The following is a 26194-nucleotide window of genomic DNA, read 5'->3' as shown; positions in this document are numbered from 1 at the left end:
AACTCTGCTACTATATTGATCTCAATAAACCAAGCACGGCTCTCTATGCTTCTTTGTCAAACCCTAAATTCACTATTATATTACTACTACTACTACTACTAACTACTACTATCAGTATTCTTTCTTACTCCTACTTCTATTTTTACTCCTACCAATTGCTGCCACCATCATTTCCGTTTACCATCGTCATCATAATATTCATCCCCCCAACGGGAGCAATAAAACTTCGACGACCGATTTGAATGACCATAAAGAAGCCACCTGCTATTGTGACGCTTAATATTGATGGAGGTATGTCTATAATATTGTTTTAAATTTGTAATTAATTTAGGATAGTAAAATGTTAATTTATGCATTGCTAAATAATTACCCATAATTTATCCAAAATTTGTAGTAATAATATAAATAAAAAATTTGTAAACAACTTCAATATTTCTCTCTTTGTTACAATTGCAACTTTATTTCACTAATCACATATCACTAAGCAAGTAAATATACACAAATTAGCAAAAAGTTTAATTTTACATCTGCTTTTACACTCTAGTTCGATTCACAAATTAGCGCAACAATTTTAGTGCAAAATCATGTGTTGCTCAAATTTAAAATTAAATAATTGATCCTTAAAATTACTAAACTTTAAGAAATTTTAAAAATTTGTTTTCTTTAATGAAATAACCAAGATTTATCTATCTACTACGCTGCTAATTTATTAGCTGAAATGTTATATATTGTTGAGAAATAACTAATATATATGTTCATTTCTATTCTTCTTTCTCTTTTCCCTTCCTTTATTTCCATCCAAAGCTATCCAAACTAATCCATTCTCTCATCAATTACATCAAATTTGATTAAAATCCTAAAGGAAGTCTGCAATTGCACCGAGATGTTGATGATAGATATGTTTATTGCATGAATGTGCCCCATCCTGTTCAAACTGCATTATCCCAACGATTTCTTCCATCCAGATACTTATACGTAAACGTGCTTCTATTAACGTTATTCGTTTCTTCTTTTGTTCGATATAATTTATGCCTATTCATGAACGAACTTCATTGTTCTTATCCAAGAAAATGATACGTAATAAACTACTACTAGTATAAAATTACAGTAATGAGACAAGTACGACAGGAAACAATCCTCTTTAAAAATCAAAAAAAGGCTTTTTTTGGGTTCTTTTTTTAACTCGGTGGACCTTGACTTTTTTTTTCCCTCTGTCACTAATCTATAGATAACTCTACTTACAGTACCATTTCAAACTTTTTATTTCGTTTCATTCATTAATTATTAAAAGAGCAGTCATATATTCAAAACAGCTTAGCTTTCGTCCCATATTAATATCGCAATTTTAAAGCTTTTTTTTTTCTTTTTTTTTTTGAATCCAAACTATCTTTTCTATCATACTCACACAACTGTACCAATTTATTACAGATAAATATGTGCTAGTCCCATTCGAGATCATCCATTCCGTTTTCTCATTAAAAATTCAACCTCCACATAGGAGGAATTCTTCCACAGTTGGCTTTTTTTTCGAAATTTAAGATGTAAATTTTCTTTACTCCTATCTGTTTCCTTTTATTGCACACACTTTAAATTACTTTTCATTTAAATTATTCATTCATTTCACCTAATCCACGCATTGATTAACAGTTAATTCATTTCGTATTTCATTAATAATTTTTCTTTGATAAAGTCAACCTAATTCTCCTCCACATAATCCATCGCTAATTGCGACGACTTATTATGATTTATCAACTCAAATAAAGCATGCATACATTTAAAGCAATTTAGATTATAGCAATATCAATGAATATTTCTCATAATGATTCATCCAGAAATCCATTATCCGGATTTTCTAATTTCGATCTCATATCCTAAAAGTCACACTTACAGTGAAATCGAATTGATTTTAAAATAGATTTCACCTTGTCCTCCTCATGAGCACCATCATCATCATCTACATCTATGACAATAAAGGTAGGTGCCAACTAATGATGGCATTGAATGATGGTAGATTTGAAGAGTGCCCATCATCAAGCTACTCAAACATTCATCATCATTATTCATTCATTCATGCGAGTAGAAGTGAGCAGACAGATATATGAACAAATGACCGGTAGCTGCAGGTTCAGACATCATTTCAAACTCGTAAACAATTCAAACGCTAATGCTCACACGGTAAGATCTGTGGAATACACATACACACACACATACATACATATACATGTGCACAAGCTCGCTTATTCATTGACATCAGTAATTCATGGTATAAATACGGGGTAAAATGTTTGTCGCATATTAAAAGCACTTAGCGATATATACACAACCTATAATGTCGTCACGGGGATACCGCTTGGCAGGCATACATAGTATTGGTGAGTGCTAAGAGAGAATAAGAGAGAGACGAAGAGACTGATCTCGTTTCCCACAACCTCTCTCATCTGATTCTCGAGAATTTTCTCCACAATATTCAATTTATCTCATCTTGATCACTCACCTCACTGCACCATAATAAGCCTTCATAGTTTCTACTTTCTCCTCACGTTTCACGCTCCTGGGATTGCATAAAGTTCATGGATAATATATATACTATAAATGATATTTTAATGGATTGATGGAAAAATTGTAACATAGAAAAATTATTTTATATATTTTCTTAGAAAAATTACATATTTTCATTCCCTATTTATTCATTGAATAGTGCAATGACTATAATTTTTTGTTTGCTTTATGGTTTGTTACATGATAATTTTGTAATCTGGTGATATTAATAACAGCAAGTATGATTGTGCAATACATAATTGAATTCTTAACTTAGGTCTATCTATAAATTTCGATATATTTGAGTTTCCTCAACTTAATCCATCCTCACATTCTAGGAAACTCAAAAACCCTCAGTTCATCAGTCATAAAAATTTGTTGTACAAACTCAAGAAAATTCCTAAACTATAACTAACAGTTATTTCTTTTTCTTCACTCTCATACATTTGACAATGAATAATCATGCTACAAAATATCAAATTTTCATTTTATAATTAGCTGTAAACTAATTGTGCAAGCATTGATTATTGTGGATCTAGAAAAGGGTAGAAAAAAAAAGTAGATATTTTGGATTCATAATTTGGAATGCTAATGCAGAAAAGAAAAAATAACAACAATCACTCTATATACATTATAAAATGTTATAGTTTACATCTGAGAGAGGGATGAAATTTAGAAGTTCTGTAATAGTAAAATTTCAGGAAATAAAATTTCTTCTTACGATCAATCATAAATTGATTTTAAGTGGATTTTATATATAAACAAATATACATAGGTACGTATACAACATACATACACGTACACATACATAAACATACACACACACACACACGTAGACACACACATATGCATATATACATACATACATACACATATATAATATATATATACACCGATATAGATGTATACTAATAAAGTAGGATGCCGAAGAAATGATATTCCTTTCAAGTAGACAAGCAAACAAATGTTTGTGGATGTTTACCGTGGTGGTGGGTGCTCAACACTGCCTCATTAACTATATGTTAATCATCGAACATAAGCTCTATTTCGCTCTGTCTTTACTAGTAGTAATAGTAATCATATTGTTGTGACTACATTATTTTAAATTAAGTAATTTATTTAAATACTTTTTAAATTAACTTTAAAATTTGTTCCGCTAAATCCTCCAACAGTTATCAAAATTGCTGAGAGTTACTAGTTTAATCAAGCTTTGTATAATTGTTCTTGTTTTGCTAACATAAAACTATAATGAAGTAGGTTTGAAAGATTAGGTATAACAGTGATAAAGTGAAATGAAAGTTAAGAGACGCTTCTCTAGTTCTTTACTAATCTTTTAATTTCATAAACTTTATCCATTTTCATGTGTTACATTTCAATTGTATTCCCTCCTCTTTCTAAATAGATAAAAAAAAGAACAATTTGCTTTAAAAACTAGCTCTAGATTTGTTGAAAACACTTCTGATTTTTCAGGAAACTAATGTGTTTGTTTTGTCATGTATGCCTTAAATCCTCGTGACGAAATGTTGTTGACAAATTCCTGTCTCATATGGCTTCGTGAATTAACTTTCTAAAAACCTCTAAATTTTATTCACTTGTTTGGACTTCAGACAATAATAATGATAATAATAATAATGTTCAAAATTGTAAGCAAATTACAACTCCCACAATTTCAGAATAGTGATTGCATATAATTTTCATATCAGTACACTATTTAGGTCTATATTAATGCAAGACCAACTTACACTTGCGATGAATGGTAAAATTACTGCACCACTAGTCTTCCTTAGAACCTATGATGCTTAGAGAAGAGAATACCAGGAATAGTGTATGCTTTATTTAATGTGAACCGCTTCTAATGGACAATAGCACACAGCTGACGCCCAAAGATCCGGCTAATCTCCGATACTCTCACTCCATTTTCTATTAAATTACACATATGTTGTAACTAAGCTTAGACCTATTTCTCACAGTAGAACTCTTTCTGTGACCATGAATAGAATTAATCGATCTCGTTAGCAACCATGTATATATCTCCTTTTATATTCATATATTAGCGATATTTTTAAACCCAGAAACCAACAGCAGGTTATCTTTACCGAATTTATAACCTTATAATTTTAGATCGGAAGAATAATGAAACTAGTACCAAACCCGTCTCTTAAGTCCTAATTAAGCATTTTGATTGCATGATCTATGTGTCACGATAAACATAGATTGGTTTCATGCCCGTAATATTCGTAAGACTTTTACCCGTTAATTAAATTGGAACATGGAAAGAACTATAGAATATAAGCTTTTTTTCTGTGAGAAATGACATCCGATACAACATCACGCCTTTGTTCATGCATATGCCAGGATGAATTCCTTACAGACCACAGTAAATATTTGTCTAACTTAGAACAACATATTACAGGAAGGGAAAAAGAACTTCCTTGCTCTCAATAGTCTGGAATCATTGAAACCTTTGAAATGCTATGTTTCTGATTAACATAAGGATGAGAAAAAAAAAGAAAAAATCATAAATCCTTGGGGCAAGACCGTGCTCTAGCATTAAAATATCCTAATTATACGATTATCTTTTTTTTTAATAGATAATTTTTGTACCGAACAAAAATGAAAGATAAATCCTGACACATGTAAATAATGTCAAATTCAGGTCAAATAAAAAGCACTTTCGAACCATCTCTCATGCCCAGTTTCCATATTTTCATCCCTTCAAGCACAGCTTAACAAGCACTTTAAATAAACCCCCCGATCCTTACGCCTCCCCATATAAATTAATCACTTATGCTTCTTGTTTACCGAAATTATCCTAGTAAAAGGAATAAAGGAGAATATTCACAACTCCTTCTTCCCTCTTTCATCTAAAAAATTTTGATCACTCATTTTTGACAAGCAACACTTCACAACTATTCATACTCTTATATCGTCCAATCTCTGATTTCTCATTAACGTGCATACTTCAGGATTTGTAGAAAATCAGAGTATTTCGGAGGAGCGCCAGGCCATTGAAGAGGCCATCGAGGAGAACGAGGAAGAGCGCATTCCTCACGAATCTTTCTATTCAGGCATATTAGGGGAGACTTTTCTTCCTGAAAAATTCACTTCCAACAATAACGCACGATTTATTTCAGCAGCGTCACCAGCGAAGATGAGTGTCACACCAAGTATGCTCATTGCATTATTCATTTCATTTCTAGATAAAATAACTAATTTCAATACAATTGTAAGTAGTCGTCAATATCAAGAATGAGACATTTTTCAACCTTTTGAACTAAATATTATTGGAGCTTATCAATAATTCGCTATTAAAATTATGATAGCATTACTACAGTTCTGATGTCAACGGTGAATTCACAGCTATATATATATATATATATATATATAAACTTAGACCTCATGAATAAGAAGCATGCAGATCAGGTCAAAATTCACTGAATTTGTTTTAATTCTAAAAATTAAGCGGCGCCATATTTTAAATTTGTATGACGGCAATGTTGCTAATGCATCAACAATATATTATTGATCTCTATTTTTGATTTAAGAGGTTTTCCTTAAATAGAATATGCCAGTAACTAAAGATATTTCCTGAATATTTAAATTTAAGAAAATTTTTGAAAGGAGGATATGAAGAACTACTTATACTTGCAGATCGTTATTTGCGTGGATGCATTGACGTATTTCTCTTCATCCTGTGTTTGGCGCTTGTAATCTTACAATTTGGCCTTCTAGACTTTTATTACTTAACTGTCCTGAAGGATAATATCTGGTATACCTGGATAGGAGCCGATTCACTCGTCATTGTTATCCTCATATGGCTCCTTGTTATAGTGGTACGAAACAATCAACAACATATGGAAGATGCTTGCTCTGCAGGTATCTTTTTAGTTCCACTCACTCAGTAGCAGTACTTAATAAGACCGTTTGAATTACTATAAAGACAAATCAGACTATTTAATTGAAAATTTACTGAGGTACTTAAGATGCTAAAGTCAAATACACATGGATCGGATGGTTTTTGTATTCAATTGTTCTGGCTGGAAAAGTAGCTGTTTGCTTCCGTCTTTTCCATACTCAGGTATGTAATCAATGTTAATCTGATAGCCTTTTTGTTAAAAAAAAACAGCTGGATTAATATAAAATTTAACTTAATTATTCCAAACAACCCATTTCTAACTTAAAAGATTGAATTTCTGAGCTGATCTATATTTTAGTTGCCACCAACGAAAACTGACTCACATGACAAAATTCTGGACGACCATCTGTTCCGTTTGGGTTTATCACTTAGTGCACCCATTTTCATACTTTTGCTTGAGTCGCATCATTACACAACAGTTAGCAGTAACCGACAGTTATATCTGATTTACCTTATGACTACTATAACTTTTGACTTGATTGATACCATTTGCTTCCTCGATTTGCTCTGGCAATCTTTCGTAAGTTCTTTGCGTTTAAAATCACATTTTTTTTTTTTTTTTTTTTTTTTTGCTCATAATTTTCATCCGAATTCAAAATCGGACAATAATCTTGAATTATTAATTACTGCACAAAGTTTATCTACTATTTCGTTAATTATCTGAACCGTTCTAACGTAAAAGTAAAGTATATTATCTAAAAAACTATAGGAATCATAATACCGACAATCCAAAAAAAAATGAAAACTGATTCCTGAATTGCATTTAAGTACTTACTTAATTCGAAACAGTTTAGAAAAACAACTGGGATCTGCCGTTCTGGCTTGACATAACTATTCTCCTACTCTCATGCGTCAACTTGATTTTGCCAGCTTTCACGTTGATACGCTTACGTTTCGGACGCCGTCTTCCACGCTTTGCACTTGTGAGTGAAAAAATCTGGTCCCTCATCTACGTCTTAATGGTAAAGTTTTTTTTTTTTTTTTTTTTGCTGTATGATTTAATTTAATTTAATTTCATTTAGCGAAAAATTTGTAAAATATAATAAGTTATTCCTGCTTCAAATAAAATTAAAAAACGGAAATCTCTGAAACTCTCCCGATTTACAGGTAAATGCACCGTATCTTGGAATACGCATCTACCTTTACGTGCTATTGGAAATAACAACACATGGCAAACACTACGATGCAAGTATTCTGATGATAAAGAACGTTGCAATGATTTACTTAGCAGTCAGGGATGTATGGACTCGTTTGCAGTACTGGCGACATAAGAAAAATATTAGTGGTTCTCGAGGGGAGCTTACTGCCCCTGGGGCAACTAATGATGATGATAACTGAGAGGTTTTGTTTCTCAACTTTTGTCCCCAACTTTCTATTTTTTGACCATACATGCTAATGAGAGCTATTCAGGATCAAGAATAAGCAATGTGATTTTAATGAAAATCATATATATATATAACAACAATGAAAAACAGAAAAAATCCTGAATAGCTTGGATTATAGTAAAAGCCAGAATATGTAATACTAGTTATTCTTGCTACTAACTATAAATACTTCGAAAAGATACTGAAAATGAATGATTAACAACTAAACTACCACATTTATACCACTGCTTAACTTTTTACTACCAACACCTTCACCAGTATTACCATTATATTATTTTTACTGCTCTATATAATTTTATCTTTTCGAGTGAATGTACAGATAAAACAGTAATAAAAATATTGTTCTTTACACTATTTATGAAATCCTCGCAATATTAAGTCAAAAAATATCGTTACAAACATCAACTATCAGACTATCAGTCCTCATCTACTGGAAGCAGTGGTACCAAAATGACGACTACATCCATCACCCGCGGAAACCTTCATCAAGCAGCAAACCTTAGCGCTTAAAACAACTCTGACCTTTTCAAACCCACGTTCCAATTCACAGTACTTCATCTTTACGCCATCTGTATCCACTTTCAAAACCCTCAGCAGGCTCACGTACACATATGACAATTCGCACATTTCTTTCTTCCGATGTCCTGAAGAAAGAGTCCTGCAGCTTATACACGCCGACCTAGCTTGAACAAAATTTTTTAGTAAATTTAAAAATGAGAATATGACTAACATATTCCTGGAAATCGAGGAAATGAGCAATCAGCGACGGAAGGGCATATTGTTTCCTCCTTCTCTGTAACCATAGATCAAGTTCAACCACAGTTCGGATATATTTTTCGAGTTCAATCCTTCTTTCATCCAGAAATTCCACGTCCTAGGAGACTGAACATCTCTCTCTCTCCTTTACAGTGGACATTATTTAAATGTTCAATGAAAATTTCACTGATTATGACTATCTGATTAGCTAATTCAATAAAAAATCTGATCTTAAAAAATGCAAAAGTAAGCAGAAATTAGTACTTACAACTCGTAATATAAAATTACACATGTACACCACCATATATGAAGAAGCAAAATGATGATGAAGTTTTACCAAATTTCCAATAAATTTCTTCGGTGGAAGAAACGATTTCTTGCGGTCAACAAATCGTTGTAAATCAAATGCTACAAAATCGCTATAACGTCTTTCTATGGTCCAGACGGTTGAATCGATCGTCACTTTAATAACGTAGACCTACAAAGGTGCATGATGGAATTTCTTTAACTTGTATAACGTATCATTATTTTGAAGAAATGATGATTTCTATTATTAATCATTTCTGATAAAAAACTGGACGTTTGATAATTTCGTAAAATTTAGTAACCATAGAGATTTGGAAGCCTTAACGTAAAACTGAAGCCAAAAACTACCGAAAGTTTTAATGTAGGAATTCATCTGAATTTCTTCAAACTAATAATTTCCGCCTAAAATTCGATTATTGTTTTTCCTAGTAATGATAAGTTCGATCTGCACTTTTTTCGTCACAAAAACTGTACATTTACCGCATATTTGCCATCCTTAATTTTGTAATGAGGAATCGAAATCATTGAATTTCCTTCCAAACGTGGGACTATATTATCCAAATCAAGAAGTGCCATTTCTGAAACCACTATTACGGAATAAAGTAATTAACTCAATCATAAAGTTACTAAAAGGGATGCAAACTTATATTTTAGGAAATATAAGATTGTCTTGGGACAGAAAAAAAAAAAAAAAAAACTTTCATCACACTAATTTTTTGTCTTTAAAGAGGCAAAATTTTCCTAGAATTTTTGACGAAATATTGAAATTACTCTTACAGGTCTATTTGCTGCATATGGAAAAGAATATTTCCCTAGTACAAATTACTTACTGAGACAAAACCAATGGTAAATAAATCTATCTCACTTATGTAGTATCTCTATATTTGGGAAAAAAAAAACGCTACAATCCCGACAGTAACCTTTGGCCATTATAACTATAACTTTCAAAGAATCCCAAAGCATCACTAACCTGAACAAACACGGCTTCAAAATTCATATAATCCACAGATTTCGTGAGTGATGACTGAAAAAATGACACTATTGTTATTAGCTACTTCTTGGAAGATAGGACTATGGACAATGAAATCAAGTTTGTTATTAAGTAATGAGCACGATAAATATGTCCCAAAAATGGCAGAGTGCCATTTCGGAATATTTACAGCAAAAATACAATACAATAACATGGATAGCATGTGTAATCTATTATCACTTCTCGAATATAAAAGACTCGGAAATCAGTATTCTCACGTATCATTAATATTATAACAGTTATACTACAACTCTAATAATTCTATCAATCACAGTAACCATTTCCGTTTTTTTTTTTCTTAATTATTATAACAAGTCTATTCCGAATTACTGTTCTGGTTGCAAAAAGTAATTATCTGTAAACTTTTTTACCAATCAAATCACTCATTCATTATAACCCTCACTTTTTTTCCTACCTGATTCAAATCATGCCAAAACAGGACTCTATTCTACTCTACTAATCTCTAACTTCCAGAAACAAAAATCTCCCATTCTTCCCCAAATGAGCAAGAAAATAACCGGAACATTCAGACTGGAGAAATGCCACCCCATCATCCGGTCTATGATTGGTATCAAAACGATCCATCTTATACTTAATATTGCAAATGTGTCACAATGAAAATCTGAAAATCTTAGGCTTTAAGGGGAGTGGGCGGCCAAGCATTGTTCTCACGAACGTCTGTGCGTGCAGTGTGCATGCATGCATAGCTTGGTGGCAAAATTAATAAATTAGCATTGACAAAAGTTTATGAGTTCATATATGAGTGTTAAAGGTCAATTAATGCTGAAGAATGAAGTATATTAAGATTGATTATATTTCTAAAATTTTATGGGAATGCTTGACGATAGTATCTTATGATTGTAGATAAATGGTCAAAATCTGTAAAATCAGTAAATGAATTAAACAAAATAATCGAATGAATGATGATGTCATTGGATTCGAATTCATATTTTTAAGACCCATACATGATTTTATTCATTACTGTTGAAAGTAATTCTAAAAAAAATTTTTTTTTAAAAAAAATAGGGGCAACTAACAAATGAAAGAGAAAAAGATTAATGATCGAAATGGGAATATTCATTTGAAGAGATTTAAGTAATACATTTTTTGACTTTTTCAGTTTGTTAAATGAATTTAAAGGAAATTAAAATCTTCATTTGGTATTGTATCAGCTGTTAATTGCAGCCAAATTTTCAGTTTTATTGTATTTTAAATTTTACGATTTAGATTTTTTTACATTCTTAAGTCTTCTTTTAAAAAAGCATCCATTTGCATTCAACAATATGGGAAAAAAATGGTGTGCGAATAAAATAAAATCTAATTGCAGCGTAAATTAAAACTAAAAGTTTCATAGCTTATTCATAAGAAAGGGAAAATAAATATATTGTGATAAAAATAATCGTTATCACAGTCTTACCCATTTCAGTGCAAATGATAATAACGTTTTTTCCTTTTGTCATTTTTTAATTTCCAATTTTTAGCTTTCAAATTTCTTTGAATATTAAATCCATAAAATTATAATGAACGAATTAAAAAGTCAAAATAATCTATGTCAACCAAAAATTTTCAAAAAATAAATAAATAAATAAAGCAATCCTACGAAGATTTATTTGCTTTTAATTTGTTTTCTATTAATGGCATACGAATACGAAAGTGCAATAAAATTCAAATTAAAGCTTTATTTTAGTAAATCAATTCAGCACTCAATTCCTTTTTTTTTTTTTTTTTTTTTGTCGAATAACATTCATAGTTTTGAATTTTTTAGAATAAAATTTGTTGATGTTATACGCGAGAAAATTTTTCAATCATTATACCTGCTCAGTTATTAGTTTTCAAATATTTTATTACATCCATCCATACAGTGTTTTAGAATTCGCTGCATATTTTATATGTATATTTGTTAATTTTAGGTCATTTAAAATCTTGAAAAATTTATCAGCAATTTGAAATATGAAATGGTTAGCACCACAATAATATAGTAACTTGGACGATTTTACATGATAGTCATCAAAATTAATAATTGTAGACAAGCAGATACTATATGATATGATATGATTGACATAATATGATATACGTATACAGCTATCTAATTGAAGTAATTAAATTACAACGGAAATGTTCATGCAATTGCATTATAAGCAATCAATTGGTAAATAGCAGAACTAATTGAATGAAATAATACAGCAAAAATTGATAAATATCAAATAGACAAGTATTGCACCTGTTATATTGAATAATGATTATTTTTAAAGAGATATGTATGTAACACCGAGTACTGATAAAATTATCGCTGATATAAGCATATGAGAGTATCCATGCAAATAATACCCGTCTATTATGAACAAACGAAAAAGCTAAATATGCAATAATAATAAACGATTAATTTTGTAATTAACCAAATATTAAAATGCATCAATTATCATTGAAAATAATCACAAGCATATTAGCTAATCATTGTTCGTTACATGAAAAATGTAAAATTAATTTGATCATATAGCAAACAATATATTCTCGATAAAAACTCTGATAAATTAAATATAATTTCAATTTGGAATTCTAATTTTGATTTATTTTCATATATTAAATTTTACAAATTAAAAAAAAAAAAAAAAAGATAATCCTCTATTCTACAGCTTTTAATTATTTTAAAACATTGCTTAATGTTTAAATTTTAACACTTAATATTTTAACATTAGCATTTTATGTTATTGTTAATTTGTTGCTGTTGTTCTTTTCTTCTTCTTCATCATCTTCTTTTCATATTTCTGGTAAAATCATATTGTTATTTCTTGCTCTGCTTGACATATTTCGACCTGTTATTGCTAAATTGAATAAATTACGATGTTGATCATATTCCGTATCCGGATATCCCGTTAATGTAAACATTTCAAAAACATCCGCTGGACGATTTATTTTTTCAACCAATTTTTTGTGCATTGATAATTTTTCATGTGCTTCCATTATTTCATTTCTCTGCAACTATTTCAAATATAATATAATCTTTTTGTGAATTTGTTTTTTTTTTTCTGTCTTTCTCTCCTACTTTTTTCTTTTCGTTTTTTTTTTTTTTTTTTTAAAAAAAAAGAAACAAAAAATAAATAAATAAAATAAAAAGTTGTATGATTCCATAAAATAGCATAAGTATTTTCTTTGAAAAATTCATCACAGTCATTCATTTCAAATGCATTATTAATAAGAAATTTCAATGATTTTAAATTTAAATTTAGCACTTATTCAACAATTAACAGATATAATGAATGAATGATAATTATAAAGACTGAAAGTTTTCTTTCAGAAGATAAATAGAGCATATACATCATATTTCCATTTGCATTCATATGTTAAGGCATGATGACATATTTCCCAGCTGAATTATCAGTTAGCATTTCTCAAATTTTAAGAAATTTTAAATTTTTTGTTGAAGCGAATGAGATGACGATAAAAAAAAGAGGGAGAGAAATGAATATATCAGCAATTTAAATGCAAATTTCAGGATTGAATTTTTAAAAAATGAATTAAATACCAATTCTGAAAGTGAAAGTAACCTCAACATTGTTTATAATTGTATCCGAGTCTTGTTTTTGCTGATTTATCGATGGTGAAAGCTCCAAAGTATTAAATGTTGATAATGAATTATTTCCCTCCATTCCATATTTCATATATCTAAATGAAACAAAAATAAAAACATTCTTTCATTTTTTTTTTTGCCAAATTAAAAAAAAAAAAAAGGCATTTTTGAGAAATTTTTAATTTAATTATTTATATAACCAAATATTAATAACTACACTGTAACCTATAACGTTTGAGAAGGGGAAGGAAAAAAAAAAAGAAATCTTTCTAAATATGATATTAATTATATCTTGTTAATAATTATTTTAATATTTCAAATAAATCATTAAAATTTAATTAATCGAACTTCAATTTTGACATTTATTTCAGAAATTTCAAATAATAAACAATTATTTATAAATGTTTTAAAATGAAAATCCTACCTCTTATAAAAATATAGCACAAATGATAGAAACAAAATTACAAATATAATTGCAACCATAACACCCGACATAGCGGCCATTTCCATTTGACCTTGTTGTCGCGAAAAGTAAATATTAGGATCGTTGATTAGTTCACATTGTCGACCGCGAAATCCTGTTGGACAGCTAACGAAAACAAAAAAAAAAAAAGCAAATTTTATTATTTGAGGAAAAAGAAAGGAAAAAAGAATTTGATTAGAAAATTATAAAATTCTAAAATTCTCACGGATCTTAATCACTTTTTTCTTTTTTTTTTTGTTGCTATTGTTAATACTATTCCTGAATTTTGTCCATGGACTATTTTACTAAGAAAAACTTTAAATTTAAATTACTTACGAGCAAACTGGTATAAGACGTTCTGAAATATCTGCTGTCATCTTACAAATACCGCCATTTCGACAGTAACCCCAATAAGCTTCTGTACAATCGTTAAGTTCAGCAAATCGATTTGATGGTATTAATTTTTTCTGATCATATCGTGAACGAGTTGAACAACCATCTGTAGAAAAGAAAAACTTTTTTTTTTTTTTAATTTTTTTAACTTATTAGAAAGAACGAAAAATGAAAATGTTATCCTTTCACTTGCTGTCTTGCATTAATTAAGCCTAATTTATGGCAAAAAATCTTTTAATAGTAAAGAAAAAAAAAAAAAACGAATATTCCATTTTTTCTCTTTTTTTGATAATGCAACTCTTTTTTACTTGTTATTTAAAAAAGAAATTTTTAATGTTCAATTTTTTTCTTTTGCAAAGAAAATACGAAACACCTGCTAAAAGCATCAACAGTATAATAGTAAATGTAGACATTTCCGCATAATTATAAGATGAAGATTGATGTTATTTTTCAAAACATCTGCATTTGCTTTTAGAAGCATTACATTATTACCTCTTTAAATCATAAGAATTCATTTTCTCAAATTTAAATTATTTTAATTTTTTCATAAAAAATTGCTATTCATTTTAAATAATAAACGTTCATATAACTAATCTTATTTACAAATAAACAAAATGAATAAACAATGATTCAAAAAAAATGAAAAAAGAAGAAAATTGAAAATTTTCTATTTTATAAGATGATGGGAAAAAAATGAAATTTTTTTTATAAATATAATATATTCTTTTAAGGAACAAAAGGAATTAAAATTTAAAAAACAGATGACTACATTTTTTTTTTTTTTCAATTCTTCCAAATATTATGATAAAGTATTTTATCAATGAACTCATACATAAAAGAAAAAGAAAGAAAAATTATTTGTGATATAAATTTCACACTGTAATTCAAACATTCTCACTATGAATTTCCCTATAATGAAAAACGAAATGAAAGCTCAATAGTTTTAATAACTTAGATTTATGTAATTTTTTTAAACAAATTTGAAAAATTGCACTCAGTGCAAAGAATAGTTAGCCATACTTTTTTAATTATATTAGATATAATTTCCCAAAATTATTTTAAAATATTTTCAATTCTATTCATATTAAGCAAATAGTAATGCAATTTAATGTCCACTCAAATAATATTTTCATGAATAAGTGAAGAATGAAATACAGTAATTATTGGGAAGAAATTAATTATACATGTGTAATATCGCTTTATTATAAAATGCAAATTTTTGCTTTCAATTAATATGCCTAAATTGGATTTCAAAAATTTGTCATAGCACTTGTCATCAGCAGATTTGTTTGATTATTTCGATATGGCATTTTGTTTTGATGATCTGAGGTTATAGGTGAAGATATAATTATTCATGTTCTTCATATTTAAAGCATTAAGCTTAATTTTATTTACATAATATTTTAATTAGGATTTAGTCTGATTTAATTCCTTTTGATCGATTTGATAGCATTTTTATGATTTGCCCAAAAAATTTTAAAGGATATGCACACATATTTTTTTTGACAGTACTTTGATCTGTCCAATCTTTTATCATTTACTGAATAACTCGAATTTAACGCTGCAAAAAAGGAAAAAAATTAATTTCAATTAAAATGTTTGATGAAATTACAAGTAAAAAAGAAGGGGGGAGATGGGAAAGGAACAAAATGATAAAAGGATAATATTACAGAAAGATGGGAAAATTTTTCCCAAAGTTTACCCAAGCAAAATCATGTCTAATAACAAATATGCTAATTTGTTTCAAATAGTTTCATTGTAAATATGAAATATTCTAATATAAATGACCTTTGTTATATATATATATTAGTATTGTTGTGTATGTTTGCTTGTATTCCTCCCATTGTTTTATTAATTACTTGTGTTGAAAAGTTTCTTATTAATTAAAATTTGAAATTTGAAAAATTTTAATGTCATGAAATACACACTTATTTTATATTATTTATTAGCATAGATTCAATAGATGTCGTCAAATTATGTACTATGTCATATTTTTAATATTACAATTTTCATTAAGCCTAATCATCTTTTTTTTCTGTTTCAGATTTTAATATATTTAATTTTTTATTTTTATTTCAATATTTATTGTACTAAAATTTTAAAGCTGAATTTACATGTGAAACCATTTAAAAAAATTTCATACTTGAATCAAAACGCTGAATTATATAAAATATAACGTTTTTATAATAATTTTTAATTCAATAAAAATGCAAAAGATTAATTTTTTTTCATTTAAATGAAATTTAAAAATAGTAAATAAAAACAAAAAAAAAAAACAAAAACATACTCACTAATACTGGTAATCCAATTAATTGAAGTAACGTAAATAAAGTAGTTTGCAGTACACGTAGTGCCACCGCTACAATGCATGTAAAGCAACGATTTTCAAAATTTATATTCGGCTTATTATGCCGTTCACATGAACGATACTGCTGGTGCGACAATTTGGCTGACTTATTTGATAATGAATATGTACCGGAAAATTCCGATTCCCACAATTTCACTGCATCCGTAACGAAATTTAACACATTCGAACTATCACGCTTATTTTGTAATTCTAAAATGAATTATAAAATATATTTCTTTATTTAAAAAAAGGAAAAAATTAAAAACATTTGATAATGAAATATCTATTTTAAATTAATCCAAACTAATATCCGGAATGATGAAACAGATTCGGTGAAAGTCAATAAACATCAAGGTGAATGATGTTTATTTATTGTGACAAACAGAAATTGTCATTATCCGTGTTCTACATATTTTGTATTTAAAAAGTGGAATGTGTCTACATTATCAAATAATAACGGAGCACTTATACCTGAAATTAAAAAAAAAAAGGAGGGAGAGAGAAAGAGAAATTGACTGTAAGAATGATGAAAAATAGCTCAAACAAATATATTGTAATAGTAAGAAATACAAATTGTTTTATAAATATACAATATGTAATTATCTATTTAGTTCTTTTATTTATTTCCGGAAAAGCCTTATAATAAGAAATGATAATTAATTATGTATTAAAAAATAAGCATGGTATAAAATTATATATTTCAAATTATTTATTTGTGTTATTATCCAAAAAATGTTCATAATTATCCATAAAAAGTTTTAATAAAAAAATGTGTTACAAAAAATTTCAACTATGCAAAAATTGAAATTCTAATAAAGTTTATAAAATTGTGCAAGAAAAAATTTCCATCAATAAATAATGTAAATTCGAGTAAAAAAAAAAAGTGATCATTTTGAGAGGAAAATTTAATTGTTGATAAAATTTTTTCTGAAAAAAAAAAGTAATTTTTCTCTTTTTTTAAGAAAGAAAAGAGTAAGGAAAAAAATTACCACACAAATTAAACTTAAAGAAACAAAAATATAGATGAATATATTTGAATTGAAGTGAACTGTAGTGAAGTGGAGTTAATTAAATTAAATTTACTGAACTTAAGTGATTCTAACTGAACTGAAATGGACTAAAACTAAATTTAAATTGCAAAAGTTAGCTGTAATGAACTATAATGAAGTAAAATGAACTGAATTAAATTGAACTGAACTGTAGTGAGCTGTACAAGTAGATAGGTGCAAATAAACCGATCAAACTGTGGTTGTGATCCAGCAATTTCTAATTATAATGTATCGAATGCATTTCTTGAGCTGAATTTTTGCATGGAAAAAAAAAAATGCAAGCACCTGGTGTTTCTCCATTTCAAGCAATGGTATATCACTATCAATAGACTTTGGCTTATTATAAAAGAGAGAAGTGTAAAAAAAAAAAAAAAAAAATAGTAAGAAGAGAGAGAGAGAGAGAGGGAATAATAAAGAGAGAAAGAAGCTAAGAAAAAAATATTTGTTTCATGAATTTTATCTGACTATCAACTACTTTTCCATTTATTCCTTTTTTCCTTGTTGTTCAAAAAATTTGACATAATTTTAAAAAAATTTGCATATTTTTCTTCAAAAAAAATAAAAAATTTGAATTTTTATTATTTAATATGTTGAAAAAAAAAATTTTTTTTTTTTAGTATCAAAATTAATAAGAATTAATATTTTGCATTAAGTAATATATGATGCTTAAAAAATTTTTTTGGATTTCAATCATTTAGCATTATCCTTCATACAATTTAATGTGAAATGATTTATTATACATCGAGGAAAAAAAAAAAAAGAATAAACAAAATTTGAAAAAAAGAATAATGCTAAATCATAGAAATTATCATCTTCACACATTTAGAGTTATTAAATGTAATGTAAAAGATATGTCAATTAATTATAAGAAATAAAATCTCGTCTTTTACTTTTTTTTTTTTTAAATTAAATTAGTTGCATAACTTTAATAACAATAATAGTAATAATAATAATACACATCACTTATCAGTGTTTAAAAGAGCAATCATTAAAACTGGTAGATATGGTATAAATGATTTTTGATAGTGGCGATATATCATAATGATTTCAAAGTAGAAAAAATGATGGATAAATTTTTCTTTTCATCATTTTTTTTTTCTTTTTTAAATAAGAGTGAACAAATAAGAGAAAGAACGATGAATGATCGCAATAAAGTGCTCAAAAAGTGATCAGTCTCGGTTCATAAACGATACACAAACGTCTGTTCTGTCCGGAAAAAATGACAAGAAATGAAGGCTACAAGATAAAAGGTAAAATTTTTCAAATTATGCCACCCAAACAGTCTTCACCTTACCCCACCTCACCTTTCCCCTCTTTTTCCTTTACAATATTCAAATATTAATTATTATGCAAAAAAAAATTTTATTTTAACATTTAATTGTTTATATTGTTAAAAAATTGCAAAGATTATTCATAATTAAATTATATTTTATGAGCAAAAAAGAAAAAAAAAATCATTGAAATATAATGTAATTTATTTTGGGTAAGATAAATGCTAGTATATTTTTAAAAGATAAATGATATTATTATATGGAAGGAAAATTTTTTGGGATAATAATGATAATAGTTAGCGAATTTATTTTTATTATTATATTCATTATTACTAATATTGATAGAAAATAAGCAAATTTATTTGCGCAAATTTCAAAAGCTATTGGAGAATTAAATTTCATTATTTTTTGATTGTTAAGCTTTATATTATAAGCCTTAATGCTTTTTCATTTATCTCGCAAAAAAAAAAAAAAAAAAAAAGAGAAAGAGAAAGTAAATATTAGAGTGCGAAAAAAACTTTTTTCCTAACAAATGTAGTAATACTACAAAAGCTTTTCAGTTATAACAGAGTGAAATTAATCAGATAAAGGTAGTATATAGTTAGTAATAAATAAAATTGATGAATAGAATTAGAGTGAAATGATGATATTTATGATTTGAATTTAAAATATTTTAAGTAGAAAAAATTTTACTAACCATAAAATTTGAAATCAAATTGCATACAGTCTTAATTAAATTGTAGAGAAAAAAAAATGTTAAACATTAAAATATTGCAAAAAGCAAAAAATAAATAAATAAAGAATAAAATTAAATGAAAAAATGAAAAGAAAAAAAAAAAAAGATAAGATTATAAACAAGAAGTTATGCAAAAAGTAGGGAATTAAGTGAAACAACCAAGAATAATTATGGTAAAGTTTGAATAAATGAAAGATATCAAGTACTGAAATAATTAAATGAGAATAAATTGATATTTTATATTGAGCTGGTATTATCCATCTATCGAAAAATAGTTTTGCATGAAGCGTGCGCAATGTTTCATTGTAGTAATAATTGAGAATGTGCGCGCAATATATTATTTTGCATAAAAAGATGTTAAAAGTGGGTACTACTATTACTAATAATATATATAATAATATCTACGCTACTACTAATAATAATAATAATATCTACGATAACGATTAACACTACCACTACTATTACACCTATTGGTATTATTAAGTTATCAGTATTATTCATTATTGTTTGTTATAATTTACAATTATTTTTGTTGCTATTTTTACTTACTTGCTTACTTATTCACTAGATTATTTATTTGTTTTGATACAAAGAAGAACAGTGATATATTACTACTAGTAAGTTACTTTGACTACCTTCATCTACCGAAATGCTCTTTGCAAATGGCGTGTATTGTTGAAATTACGATGTTTTGCATAAATGTGACAAAAGACAGACAAGGACGAACAAACAGAACAACGATAAAAGACAAGAGTAAGGAATGCATAAATATTGTTGGGACATGTATCAGTTGTTCCGATACAGGAAGTCATAAATTCATGGGCATCCATGTATCAACAATATGTAACCTAAACCAATAGGTATCGAATTACTTAATCAAGCATCTTAAATTTAACTAAAATTTGAGACTTATTAAATTGTTCGTATGACTGATTTGAATATATTTGAAATAATAATAACAGTAAAATTAGTAGTAAGTAATAATCAGTAATAATAATAATAATAATGACACAAGGCATAATACAATATTTATGAAAATTTTTTTTTTTAGAAAAAGATTAAGAAATTAAAATTTTTATTGTACAACATAAACCATAAAGAATTTTTTATTGGAAATAAAAGATAATTTGTAAGTTTTTACTTTTTTTTTAATTTATTTTAAGCTTTTTTCTGCTATGAATTTTGTAATATGGATTTCACTCCTTTTTTTTTTTTTTTTTTTTTTTTTGTGTGATTGTTGTGGAATGATGAAGCATAGCAAGACAGGATGACAAATTTAAGTAGGTGATAAAATTTGAAGTAATCTGGATATAAGATTTGTCAAATGGTGAAAGAAAAAAAAAATAAAAGCCAACATTGCGAAAGTTGTTTATAAACATAATCACTTGTTTGTCAGATGACTCAAGGATGTCAAATATGGGACTGTGAAACTTTTCTCTTTTTCATTCATGTAAAAAAAAAACGGAAATTTTTGCTAAAATTCGTTTTTTTTTTTTCAATATTAAAATTTTCAGTTATAAGTTTTGTTAAGGTGATAAGTTCTCTAATCAGAAATAAAAATATATGGTCATAGCAGTATGCATACATTCTTTTATTTATTTATTTATTATTATTATGGATTAGATTATAAACCTTAGTCTACTAATTTTAGAAATTTTTTTTTTCTTTTGAAAATACAAAATGAAAAAAAAAAAAAACGTTTAATGTAATCTTGATGATGAATCAGACCTACTAGTAATTAATAATCATTAAAAATATTTAAGAGGGAGAAAAAAAAGCGGAATTGATCAATTGATAATAATTATTATGACACTGATTATGTTAGTGATTACAATAGTACTTATAATGATAATAATAATGATAATAATGAAAATTTGTGTAAAAATTTCCTGAAAATTTTTCCTACAAAAAGCATTCATCCTATTTTGTCAATTTCAATCTTTTAATCCATTTAAAATTTATTTGACTTTGGTTATTTTTCAATTTATCATTTCTTTTTTCTCTCTTTTTCATCAAACTTTTAATGATTAATGACTATTGTATATTTAGCAAAAGTTACTCTATTATTTGTTAAAATAAATGATGAAACGTAAACAAAACATGATTTGTCAAAATACATTTATTTTAAAACTAATATAATTATAATTTTCTTTCTCTTTCTTTCATTCTTTTTCATCATTCTTCTCTCATCCTATTTTTTATTCCTAATTATTGTTTACCTCCACTTACATCATATGCATATAAGTTATTTGTAAACACTTTTTTTTTTTGAATGACCTCAATAATAGCATAAAATCTCAACAAATAATTTGATTTAAATGTTAAAATTTGGTGGGATTATTAAATATTTCTATTGTATTTTAAAATGGACTATTATTTATGTTGTAATGAATCATTAATTTTGCTTTTTTTTTTTTTTTTTTTTCAGCATTAAATAATTATCGTTGATTGTAATTTATTTGATAACAATGAAATATAATTTGATATGGATATATCAGGATAAAGTCAAAACAAGTTTAAATCAGATTGTTTAATGATATTTGAACACGATAAAATATCAGATTTTATATAAATTCATTAAATAAATAATCAGTATGATAAATTTTAATCATAGTTTCTTTTTTTTTTTTCTTTTGTTGCAAATTTTTAACTTAAAAAAGCTAAAGAAAGATGAATGAAATGAATGAATGACCTGTAGAAAATGAAGATGATTGTTGCATAAAGGTATTTCCGGTAAATTTAGACAATATTATTGTTGTTGTTATTGATGATGGATCAGTGGTTGAAATTGATGATTGCTGAGGATATCGACTAGAAGAACGGTGATAATTTGTATTGACCATTGCTATCCACGACAGCCTAGGATGACACTGACTTATGAAAATAAGTAAACTATTTAAATTGACAAGAACTATTGGTCATAGTGTATGACTCATGAATGCATCACTTATCTCTAAGCACAAAAAAAAAAAAAAAAAAAAGAAAAGAAAAAAATAACGAAACTATCTTAAAAAAACAAACTACATTCAAAAAAAGGGAAAAAATTTGAGAAATTTTTAGAGTTAAATTTTAATGTGCTATCAAATATTAAAAATGTATGTGACAGTTAGCTTCTAAATAATTATAATTCCAAAAATATCAACTATGATTGCATTGATAAAAGGTCTGCAAAATTGTTGTACAACGTTTAAAATCCGATTTCTTACATTAAATTGCTGTATAATTTATTTCAAGAAAGAGGATCAGAAAAGAAAAAACAAGTGAAAAAAACAATAATCAAAATTAATAAAATGAAATGGGATTTTGTCAAAATAGTCTGTAAATAAAATATGCTAAAAAAAATAAAATTTTCATTAATTAGTCATTTATACTTAAAACAACAAAATAAAAAAAAAAAATGAAATTTTTATTACGACCTTAATGATACCTATATTAATCCATAATAAATTTGTTGGATGTATAAGTTACTTGACCAGTACTGATCTGATCCCTGTTTTCTTTCCCAGTATATGCAAATTTTTTAGCTTTTCCTAGAAATTTTTAGAATAAGAGAGATGAATCATTAAATTTAATATTTTAAAATAACAAAAACATGTTAAATTTGTTTGAATTTTTAATGGTACTTTTTTTTTTTTTTTTTTAAATTATTTGTATTATTTTTTTTTTAGCTTGATTAATTGTTTTCTTTTTTTTTTTTTTAGATCCTTTATTTCTTTATTTTTTGTCGCTTTAATTAGTTAAAAATCGAATGACATTAAATTACACCAATGAATACAAACAATCGTTTTGTTTTCGTAAACAACCATTGGTGGTTGATAATAAAATAACCAATGCAGTGTATATATAATATGATCCAATCAGCAACGTACTATTCTGCATAAATGTTACCTACCGTAAGACTGAATGCGCAATGTCATTGCATTTTAAAATATGACATTGGGAAGATATAATAACAGCAATTATCCTATAAATTTACCAGTAATAGTTGACCGTCTAGTAAATCTTACAAACATTCATTTTAGATAGTATACACTACCAATCTAAACAAATTCTTCCACTATTATATTATCTTATATCATTTCTCTTAATTTATCCATTAATTAATGCTGCTGTCATAAGATTCAAACAAAAAAAAAAAAAAAAAAAGAAAATTGGATTATTAATAAAGCGATTAAAATTATTCAATATCAAAGTTTTGTTTCTAATTTTTCATCATTATATTAATATTTCAATTTGTTTCTCTATATTTTTCCTACTTTTTTGCTTCGTTTTTGATAAAAATTTATATAACTTTTAGCGAATTACAGTGTTTAATTATAAAGTTTTTAAAATTTGATGAATAAAGAGCAAACTCTGACTGAAGTTTTTTGAGCAATTAACTTTTACTCTAATTATGGAAATTTTAATGTTTGAAGTGCAAAAAATTCACTTAAAAGAATATTATTTAGTGAGAAACAAAAAGCGATCAGATGGAATTGATCGGATCACTTTCATTTTTTTAATTTATTTATGAACATTATTTCTCTCAGATTTGTCACTAACAATCTTATCTGTTATCCATTATTATAGATACTATTTTTTTTTCTGTTATGATAATTAGTAATGTATTTCAAATTATTTTATTATATAGAAATCTTCAAACTTACAATAACAAATAATTAAAAGAAAAAAAGTTGATTAAGTGTATGAATGAAGTTTATCATCAATTGTACCTATTTGATAAAATATAAGCTTGATTGTTTTGAAGTCTTTTAACTTAATTCTTTTAACCATCAACATGAAGGAAGACAAATAATCCATTTATAAATCATCAGAAATACATATAATTATTCAGATTTATCATACAAGACATAGAAATATGCATAAAATATCTGGATACAGTAACGTAAGAAGTCTATTTCTGCTTTTAAGTGAAACTCATTTGATATTGCTCAAAATCAGTTAAACTTTGATCAGAATCTTCTTCATATATTCCATATAAAGATGATCCTACCATTCCTGCACCAGCAGTTGGATACTGCGGATATTTTGAAGCTTTGGGATATTGCGGAGGTTGGTATTGCGGAGGTTGGTATTGTGGAGGTTGAGGATATTGTGGAACTTGAGGATATTGTGGAGCTTGAGGATATTGTGGAGCTTGAGGATATTGTGGAGCTTGAGGATATTGTGGAGCTTGAGGATATTGTGGAGCTTGAGGATATTGTGGAGGCTGAGTGTATTGTGGAAGTTGAGGATATTGAGGAGGTTGTGGCACCATAGGATATTGGCTGGGTGGTTTTTGATACATAGGTGGACACCACCAAAGAGATTTTGTTTGCATTGGTGCTGCTGGTGCCGCTGGTGCCGCTGGTGCCGCTGGCTCCACTGGTGCTGCTGGTGCTGGTGCTGCTGGTACAGCTGGTGCTGGTGCTGCTGGTGCCGGTGCTGCTGGTGCTGCCGGTGCTGCTGGTGCTGCTGGTGCTACTGGTGGATAGCAAAATGGCGGAATCATTGGTGGACCAACCCACATCTTTCCTTTGCCGTTTAATTGTTCAAATGTAAAGCCTGTAATATTTCATTAGTATCATTCGGGAATGAGGATACAATTTCGTATTTTACTCAAAAACTGATATATTTTAATTTAAAAACTAATTTCATTTTAAAATTTTTCAAAAAAAAAAAAAAAAAAATTGGCATACTGATTTGCCCTTCTTTACTTTCATAACTGTTTGCAAAAATCCAGAATGCAATTTTTTTTGATAACTTAAATTTTTTAAATTGATCATTTAAAAGAATAACTTGTTTGATGCATATAAATGAATAATATCAGTTAGTTATGCTTATTTGATTGACCATAACTATTATTTTACCTGGTAAAACCTTGATATAACATTGTGTTACTTCTGGAAGAAGTATGAAAAGAATCCATCTTAATGAATAATCCATTATTGCTTGCAATTTAATCAGGTAGGATTTAACTTGTTATAATTTGATACTAATCTTTCCTTTAAAAATAAAACAATAATAACATTCATACAGCAGTAAGATAAATAATGTAATAATTATGACTTCATTCTTTTAGAAATAATAATAACATATGAATATACGTATTAATTTTTCATTTTTTTTTAGAAAAAAGAAAGATGAAATATATTGTTAAATAATTTCTGCAATAAATCAAAAAAAGAAAGAGGAAAGTTTTCTTATAAATGTGAATATAATTAATATTTAATATATGCATAAAAATTTGACCAATTTTTAATAACTTCACAATTTTTTCAATTTAATTTGCAACATTATTTTATTGTTTGCGTCATAAGATTGTTTCTTTATGAATTTGATTTCCTATATTATATGACAGTATTCATTTACATACGAGGTTTTTCAATTTATTTATCCTTTGCTCTTTGTGATACTTTCTTTTCCGAACAAAATATAAAATCCTTTAATCATAAGT

The 26194-nt window shown here is 27.2% G+C and overlaps 4 protein-coding genes across 6 annotated transcripts; 1 reads left to right on the top strand and 3 right to left on the bottom strand.

The window, feature by feature from the left end:
* Positions 1 to 242: 242 nt before the first annotated feature.
* Positions 243 to 7792, top strand: Bm3347 (Uncharacterized protein; the record flags this gene model as incomplete). Of its 2 annotated transcripts, XM_043073243.1 has the most annotated exons (7): positions 243 to 291; positions 5505 to 5705; positions 6190 to 6414; positions 6522 to 6616; positions 6753 to 6974; positions 7249 to 7416; positions 7562 to 7792. In XM_043073243.1, the coding sequence occupies 7 exons, from the start codon at positions 243 to 245 to the stop codon at positions 7790 to 7792; spliced, it is 1191 nt and encodes a 396-aa protein (XP_042929177.1). The 2 variants fall into 2 exon arrangements, with proteins under 2 accessions (XP_042929177.1, XP_001893579.2); XM_001893544.2 differs by lacking the exon at positions 243 to 291 and having other exon boundaries at positions 5690 to 5705.
* Positions 7793 to 8438: 646 nt separating this feature from the next.
* On the bottom strand, positions 8439 to 9477 carry Bm8714 (PX domain containing protein; the record flags this gene model as incomplete). The annotated part of the gene is made up of 4 exons (XM_043073242.1): positions 8439 to 8483; positions 8570 to 8713; positions 8933 to 9073; positions 9382 to 9477. 4 exons carry the CDS (start codon positions 9475 to 9477, stop codon positions 8439 to 8441), a joined length of 426 nt encoding a protein of 141 aa, XP_042929176.1.
* A 3211-nt stretch (positions 9478 to 12688) lies between these two features.
* Bm8713 (EGF-like domain containing protein) lies at positions 12689 to 22601 on the bottom strand (the record flags this gene model as incomplete). Its single annotated transcript, XM_043073241.1, has 6 exons — positions 12689 to 12904; positions 13477 to 13594; positions 13924 to 14088; positions 14299 to 14461; positions 16643 to 16912; positions 22451 to 22601. 6 exons carry the CDS (start codon positions 22599 to 22601, stop codon positions 12689 to 12691), a joined length of 1083 nt encoding a protein of 360 aa, XP_042929175.1.
* Positions 22602 to 24664: 2063 nt separating this feature from the next.
* On the bottom strand, positions 24665 to 25683 carry Bma-shp-2 (microfilarial sheath protein, identical; the record flags this gene model as incomplete). Of its 2 annotated transcripts, XM_001891616.2 has the most annotated exons (2): positions 24665 to 25302; positions 25608 to 25683. In XM_001891616.2, 2 exons carry the CDS (start codon positions 25681 to 25683, stop codon positions 24665 to 24667), a joined length of 714 nt encoding a protein of 237 aa, XP_001891651.1. The 2 variants fall into 2 exon arrangements, with proteins under 2 accessions (XP_001891651.1, XP_042929174.1); XM_043073240.1 differs by lacking the exon at positions 25608 to 25683 and having other exon boundaries at positions 24665 to 25267.
* Positions 25684 to 26194: the final 511 nt, after the last annotated feature.

Source organism: Brugia malayi (genome assembly GCF_000002995.4).
Source record: "Brugia malayi strain FR3 genome assembly, contig: Bm_v4_ChrX_scaffold_001, whole genome shotgun sequence".
Taxonomy (NCBI): Eukaryota; Metazoa; Nematoda; class Chromadorea; order Rhabditida; family Onchocercidae; genus Brugia; species Brugia malayi.
The sequence above is the reverse complement of the archived record's forward strand: the minus strand, read 5'-3'. Positions and strand labels throughout refer to the sequence as shown.